The sequence below is a fragment of the Carassius gibelio genome, chromosome B6 (genome assembly GCF_023724105.1).
Source record: "Carassius gibelio isolate Cgi1373 ecotype wild population from Czech Republic chromosome B6, carGib1.2-hapl.c, whole genome shotgun sequence".
Lineage (NCBI taxonomy): Eukaryota > Metazoa > Chordata > Actinopteri > Cypriniformes > Cyprinidae > Carassius > Carassius gibelio.
The window spans coordinates 6,355,910-6,364,460 of NC_068401.1; the positions used below are offsets into that span (position 1 = coordinate 6,355,910).

Genomic DNA, 8,551 nt, shown 5'->3' on the forward strand with positions numbered 1-8,551 from the left:
ATTTTCTGATGAATCATTTGCTGGAGATATTCTGATACTTCTGCATTTTAGTCATTTGACACAATGGTTTTATAGTGTTTATACTTAGTTTGTTCTTTGAGTTTTCAAATTTGTAAAAACTAATATATATATATGTTATATAAGTTGGTAACCAAAAAGTTGATGGTATGGAAACATGGAAGTCAATAGCCCTGGACTTACTTACCACTTACCAGCATTCTTTAAAATATCTTCTTTTGTCAAACAAGTGTGGAACAACGTGAGAACGAGTAGGCCTACATAATGACAGAAGTTTCATTTTTGGATAAACTATCCCTTTAAGGATCTGTATCGGACGGTATATTTGACTAAAAGCACTATCAACCGTTTTTTTTTTTTTTTTTTTTTTTTTTTTTATAGATTTGCATACATCACCAACGGCCTTTGTTTAATATTGTAAAAGGTAAAAGCGCCAAAAGACACATTTTGTGCTGAACAACACCGCGCCTCGAATTCACTGAGGAGATTATTTAAAACTCTGACAACTCGCAGGTCATTGCATAATTCGCACACATCGTATTTTTCAGATTGGTTTCACCAAAAGTAGGTTTTGATGTGACTGATCACTAATCATCATGACGAATCGTCATGTTGTTTCCATAACTAGGCTAAGCCAGAAACTGCAAAAAGATGACATTGTTAAGTCATATTCAGACATTTACACGCCCACCACTTTGGAGTGCTGTTGTGAATTTCGTAATGAGATGTGACGTCTGTTAGTGTGTCAGTTGAGTATTTAACTTCTGGAAAGCAGGGCAGGAGAGTGCACACACTCGTACACACACTCGTCATGTTGTGGACTGCGCTTCTCCTGCTGGGACTCGCTGTTCTGTTGCTGTGCGCGAGACGCACGAGGTGAGTCCAGACCAGTCCGACCAGCTCCTAACTCTGACAGACGACACTTACACTTTACAGATAGGTTTAAACAATTAAGAATTAAACTTAACTTATATTTTATATATTTATTTATTTATTTATTTATTTATTGCAGACGAAGAAATGAGCCTCCTCTTGATAAAGGAATGATTCCCTGGCTCGGTCACGCGCTCGAGTTTGGCAAAGATGCTGCTAAATTCCTGACACGAATGAAACAGAAGCACGGCGACATTTTTACCGTGAGTTCATGTTAAGGTTACGTTTTGGTTAAATAGCATCATTAAATCGGCAATCTGTCATAATGTTTAGTTTTTGCTAATGGGTAGTTGAGAAATATAGTTATTTTAAGCCATATTTCACTTGAATGTATTTCTGTTGTGACAGGTCAATAAGTCTTCGAAATTTTAAGGCATTTTGGAGTTTGCTTGAATGGTTAAAAGTAATATTAGCATTTGTAATTATTTAACTAAACTCCAAAATCCCTTAAAACTTTGATAAACCTGATGTTTATATATATATATATATATATATATATATATATATATATCAAATATATTATACATGTGTAAATTGTTATAAGTCGATAATTAATCAATAATTTTTATGACTTTTGTCTACAAGGATGACTTATGTCTTTCTTCTTGCTGCAGTTCCGCATTTGTGATTTCCATTATTTGTACTTTTACTTTGTTTGTTCATACTTGCATCTAAAATTTACAGCTATAGCGGTTTATAATCCTAATAGTACATTTTACTGATGCAGTGCAGTTATTCCTGGTCCCTGGGCTGCATTTCTCTAAAGCTTTGTGAACTAAGTTGATTGTAGTGACCATCGGAGGCAATGGTACCTTAGTTGGCTGTTTTCTTAATAAAACCATATCTAGATATTGCAACTGTAAACGAGAGTTTAGATAACAATCTTGTTCTCACATGACATTTCCTGTGCCAGCTTACTTTCACTTGTTTTTAGACCTAACCACACTCATCTAATGTGAAACAGGTGCGTGCAGCTGGACATTATATCACTGTTCTGCTGGACTCAAATTGCTATGATGCTGTCCTGTCCGATGTGGTCTCGCTTGACCAGTCAAGCTATGCTCTGGTCCTAATGAAGAGAATCTTCAGTCTGGAGCTGCCCAATCACAACCCTGAATCGGAGAAGAAAAGAGCAGAAATGTAGGTTTCTAAAAATGTTAAATCTGTCATCTTGAGAATTTACTTTAAATGTTTTTAAAGCTGTTTTTCAGATGCTGAATAGATAACATCAAAGCTGAAATATCAATGAATCTGATCAATAATATATGTGTTTGTGTGTGTTTGACTAGGCATTTTCAGGGCTCCGCTTTAACCCAACTCCGCAGCTCAATGCAGAACAACCTCCAGCACCTTTTGACCCCTTCAGAAATGGGCCTGAAAGTATCTGAGTGGAAAAAAGACGGACTCTTCAATTTTTGCTACAGTTTGCTCTTCAAGTATGCCAATCTCTAAAATCAACATAACTAATAACCCTCTGAAGGCTAAAAGACCATTTTTCTCACCACAAGCATTAACATTGATATGAAATTATTAGTAGGTTTCAGAATTCACCGCAGCCGGAAGCAAAGATTCAGTGCTTAACACTTAGCAAGCTGATCAGAAAGCATGTTGAAAATTCATTATAAAACTAAAATGTGATGATTAATTTCATAATAAATCTCTGGGGTCACCTCCTGATATCCATTTCATAATTTATGGCTGTTTTTGGAGCAAGTACGTACTGTAGAGTCATAACATATATTCAGCAGTCACACTGTCAATGTAGAAATCAAATTTTTACAAATCTAATTTCATTATGCACTGCTTGAGTACTGTAGGCTTAATACTTTATTTGGCAGTCATTCTGTACCTATCAACAAGAAGAGACTGTCCCACCCAAACGCTGGTACATCATAATTATCTATCACTATTGTACAGAAAAGACCTGTTGACATGCCTCCACAAGGTGCAGCTTAGTTCTCTCATGAATGCCTTAAGGTCATGCTGTAAAACGTGGTATTTTGTGACAGTTGTTCAAATTAAAGGCTTGAATGTTGTACTACAGATTTAAACAGTCTGGAAAAACCTGATTTTGTGGAATTTTTTTTCAATACTGTATATCCTCATACCAATCACTTTCTTCTCTGCAGGACCGGCTATCTTACTGTGTCCGGCGCAGAGAAAAACAACAGTGCAGAACTCGAAGAAATTTATGAGGAGTTTCGCCGGTTTGACAAGCTTTTGCCTAAACTGGCTCGTACTACTGAAAACAAAGGTAACGCGGTTTCATTTGAAAGAAATTGCTTAGAGAGACATATGTTCTTTCTTCTGTTACTATTGTATTCTTCTAAACATGCATTTCATCAGACATGATTTATTTAACTATCCTGTGGTTTTTTATGTAATCATTCATTAGAGGAGAAACAAATTGCAAGTTCAGCGCGAGAAAAGCTTTGGAAACGGCTGACTCCATCACATTTAGACAGAAAGCCAGAACTCCAATCATGGTTGAGGAACTATGTACAGCACCTGCAGGATGAAGGAGTTGATGCTGAGACTCAGAGGAGAGCCATGCTGCTACAGCTTTGGGTCACACAGGTGAGTTTCCCTTCGCTTAGAGTAGTTGTCCTTTCACAACACATACTTGCAAAAAAAAATAAAAAATAAAAAAAATGGATTGCGAAAAATATGTTTCTAAAGACATTCTGTTGTAATAAACGTACATCATTCAGAAGTTCAAGCTGGTGAGATGTTTTTAAAAGAAGTCTTTTATGCTCACCAAAGCTGCATTAATTTGATTAAAAACATAGAAAAACAGTAATGTTTTGAAATGTTACTGTTTTCTATTTTAAAGTATCATTTTCAGCGGCTATTACTCAAGTCTTCAGTGTCACATAATCATTTAGGAATTCTAATTCTTGATTTGGTACTGAAGAAATTATTTTACATATTATTAACAATATAATGCATCCTTGCAGAATAGAAGTATTAATAAAAAGAATATATATATATATATATATATATATTAGGATTGAAACATTTGGTAAAGTAGTAGTTCATCATTATGAGCATTTTGTCTGATAGCATGCGTAATCACTCAAAACTACATAGTGGTGACACAGTAATACATGGAAGTTACCATAGGGATAGGCTGTTTTGCACTCCTGATCTTACTGTAAACAAGAGAGCCTGTCACCTCTGGAATGTGCGAGTGCATGATTTCACTCGAGTCGTACAGAACAAGAACAAAGAACCTGACAAGCTGCCCAAAACACATGAGACGCCATAGCCTGAGGCCAAACAACACCTTCTGAATGAACCCTTTGTAACTGAAGGAAATCAGGTAACGCAGGTGTTGAAGTGTCCCTAGTGTGTACAATCCATTTGACAGAATTATTACATGCATATTCAAGCTTGTTTACACAGTCACAAATAAATTATCTAAATAGACGCCATTTGGCACAATTAAACGATTAGTTCACCCAACAATGACAATTATGACATTATATACGCACCCTCATGTTGCTCCAAGCATATATAACTTTCTATGGAGTGCACACACACACACACACACACACACACACACACACACACACAAAATAATGGTTGAATTGCAACTATTGCTTAGCTGTTTTTTTGTGATTGTTGTTGTTGTTGTTTTTGAGTATAGATTTACATTTCCTAAGGCATCATGCAGCAGTTCTCTTCTTTAACCACATGAGAGCAGTATAACTACAGATAAATAGCTTCACTGCATAATTTGTGATTCTTGCTGATATGATTGCTAATATTGCTCATATTTAAGGTTAGGGATTTGAACAAACCACTAACCATACATATTAAGCTTTGGCACAGAATAAATTGACAAGAAATCAGGCTTAACATTTTTATCATTTATTAAGAATATTATAAAGACTTGAGCCAGTAAGAAGACACCCAGAACACTCTAGTAATGTGCTAAAACCACTCATATTTTCACAAAAATGTAAAACTTCCGTTGGAAAGTTTGGTTTGATATATTTCATAATATTACTGTTTGTACTGTATTTTTGATCAAATAAACGCAGCTCTGGTGAGCATAAGAAACTTTTTTCAAGAACATTAAAACTTCTTACTGACCCCAAACCTTTTAACAGTAGTGTAGTTTTTTCATGAATTTTAGTGTGTGATGAAGTTACGTATAAGTCCAGTCCTAAGCTAAAATAAACATATAGGCTTTATCATCCATAATGTGTTGTCATAGTGTGCCACAGCATCTGATACTCTTAGAAAACCAACATGTGATTCAATTCTTTAGCTTTGTCATGCTCTCAGCAGGTTTATTGGCATACAGATTCACCTCAGTCTGTCTGAGAGTCTTCACCCCTCATTGGCCTTGTCTGTCAGTGAGGAGTCCCCCTGAACCCACAGCAATTGTTGTATGACATGTTTAACTGCACTGCCTCGCATGCACTGACAGCAATGTTGATATAAATCTGTTTAAGGAGAAGCAATATGCTGTAGGTTATACCCTTCTGTATATTTGTATGAAATGTCATAAATCTTCTGACATGTCAATGGGTGTCAGTTCACTCACACTTGTTTTGCAGTCAATTAAAATGTTTCTTACTAGATTTAAAGGGTATAAGTGTCAGCCTTTTTAGTGGTTTGTTTGACGGTAATTTATGGAATGTTTCTGTCCTCAGGGAAACGCGGGCCCCACTGCATTCTGGTTACTGGGCTACTTACTCACCAACCCAGAAGCTCTAAGGACTGTGAGAGAGGAAATCCAAGGTGGAAAGCACCTCCGTCCAGAAGAGAAACAGAGAAAAACTCCAGTGTTTGGTAGGTCACATAGGAAAAGTGATTTATATTTTTATATTACAGTATATTAAAAAAGTCTTATGTATATGCACATATTTGTGCAATAATTTTTCCAACATTAATTCCTGAGTATGTGTGTGTGTACATATATATATATATATATATACACACACACAATTTAAAAAAATTTCACTGAAATTAAAACAAAACTTCTGAAATCTGTTTTTACAGATAGTGTTCTTAATGAGACACTGCGTCTAACTGCAGCCGCTCTCATAACAAGAGAAGTGAAGCAAGATAAGAAGATTTGTTTAAGCAATGGGCAAGAATACTTGCTCCGACGGGGTGATCGGCTGTGTGTTTTCCCCTTCATCAGCCCTCAAATGGACCCACAGATCCACCAACAGCCTGAGGTGCACTTTCAAACTCCACTTCCATCTTAAACCCAACCAAGCAGAGAGATGAGATTCGCTTGGGAGAGAAATCATTTTTTTACTTGAAGAATCTGGGCAGATTTTAGATAAATTTGAAATATGTATTGATTTTCACTTTGTCAAAAATAGGTGCAATTGAAATAGACTCGAGCACTTGCACTGCGTTATATAATGGCCCAAAAATATTCTGTAGACTTACATTAAAGGTACCAAGCAAAATCTAGAATATAATAAAACTTGGGGGTTAGTTCTTGGCAAAAACACCCTAGAAACCACATAGCAAATCTCTGGAATCATGACTTTTATATATATAAAATGATAGACATTATATTTAAATTAAATTAAATGCAACACCTTAGCAACCAGATAATAATAATAATAATAATACAAAAAAATAATAATTAATTATAAAAAATATAATGAACTTTTTACACTTTAACCACCACATAGTTTTTAGTTTTTGCAAATAATTTTGACATTTTAAAAAATGAAACATAGCAATTTAAATATCAAAAGTTAAAGAAAAATACTTCAAATTGAAACTAAAATTATTACAAAATATATATTTAAGAACATTGCTTTATTAACACATCACTTATTGATAGCCTAAACCTCCTTAGCTTGAATTTTATTGACGTCCACCATTATGATCAAGCTTGGATTACATTCTGCACAGGTCCAATGGCTAATCTAGTGAGATATCTGGGATTAGCTATTCAAGTGTTGTCATTGGCACAAAGACAAATAGGGGGAAGGGGGTCACAGTTTACAGGAACTGCTGCTGCTCATACTATTTGTGAGAAACAGATGCTTGCACCATACACAGTGCTTTGTAGGCCAAAATGCTTAGAGAGGCCAAAATGACGTTGCATACTGTAGTTCTGTGTATTGGCATTGTGAACTAAAGATCTGATCCAAGCTTCCATGTCAAGCCCACTGATTAATAGAGAATTGATAAGCTGCACAGCAAGATGTTGTTCTTGCAAGCAAATATTGGATGCATCTCACAAACATATCACAAGAGTGCAGTCTCTTGCTTTACTCAAGACAATTTGATGTTACAAATATTAATATAATGTATTAATTTTCACCCGTAGACACAATAATAACAATTCTAATTCTGCTTGTTTTCTCCTCATGTTACAGATGTTCCAGTTTGACCGCTTCCTCAATGCAGATGGGACGGAGAAGAAGGACTTCTTTAAGGAAGGTTTGAGGGTGAAGAATCCCTCTGTGCCCTGGGGGACCAAAGACAACCTGTGTCCAGGACGCCAATTTGCAATTAGTGCAATTAAAGAGTGAGTATAATTGCATTAACCATATAAGGTGCAGTCACATTTACCATTGCAAATGATCCAAATGATTTTGATGATCCAATCAATTCAGTTGGAATCTATAAAATTGATTCAGCTCAGGTTCAAGTTCAAATTCGCTGTTTCTTTGTGTGAGCAGTGCTTCATACATTCCTACTCCATTGACTGTAGAACTTAATCAGGTCATCTTGAATTCAACACGGATGAAAACGAGGGATAAACTTGCAGTCTTTACAATAGCATGAACTGTAAAAGTCCTAAATCATTTTCAAAACTGTTGTATGGAGATGTTTCATCAGCTAAACAATTGGTATGTTGCTAAACAAAAGTACAGTCCATCGATCGCACTGTTCTTCTGTCCCTCACAACCTCAATTTCATTCCATTTTGTCTATGAAATTATTGCCAAAAATTTCACTAATGTGACTGCACCTTTAGTCCTTGTATTTAGCTTTAAATTGATTTTAACAAATGTTATGCTTGTGTCTATTAGCAACTATAATTATCCTTTTTCCAATCCCTTTAGGCTTGTATTCACGATCTTGACTCGATTTGATCTTGAACTGTGTGACAAGAATGCAAAGCTGCCATTGGTAGACCCCAGCCGATATGGCTTTGGCATTCTCCAACCAGATGGCGACCTAGAGATACGCTACAGAATAAGATCTTAATACGCCAAATCAAATTAAAACTGTACATATATCAATACCATTTTTTACCAGTGTCTTGAATACTTATTGCAATAATAAATATTGTATTTTTTTTAACTCTGATGTCATTTGGTTTTATTATCCTTACTTTTCTGCATTCAAGGCCTCGAAACAAACTAATTCTAATGCAATTCAACATGTTTTAAATCCCATGAAAAATTAATGATCAAACACACTTGGTTTATTGTACTTTTGCTTGTCAGGGCCAAAATGATGTGGAACAAAAGTAAAAGTGCTACTATAGTAGATAACACATTTTGGAAACATGCATGCCTGCTTTTTTATACAACAAAGTTAAAGCTTCGATCTGTCTGTAGTGTTGTGACTAGGTCAAAGGCACGTAGGTTACGCCAGGGTAAAAG

At 35.5% G+C, this 8,551-nt stretch overlaps 1 protein-coding gene across 1 annotated transcript; it reads left to right on the forward strand.

The window, feature by feature from the left end:
- The first annotated feature begins 749 nt into the window (after positions 1-749).
- On the forward strand, positions 750-8,246 carry LOC127959175 (prostacyclin synthase-like). The gene is made up of 10 exons (XM_052558182.1): positions 750-894; positions 1,031-1,154; positions 1,916-2,091; positions 2,241-2,387; positions 3,081-3,205; positions 3,347-3,528; positions 5,616-5,754; positions 5,965-6,146; positions 7,314-7,465; positions 8,006-8,246. Exons 1-10 carry the CDS (start codon positions 830-832, stop codon positions 8,148-8,150), a joined length of 1,437 nt encoding a protein of 478 aa, XP_052414142.1. The 5' UTR covers positions 750-829; the 3' UTR covers positions 8,151-8,246.
- The last annotated feature ends 305 nt before the right edge of the window (positions 8,247-8,551 follow it).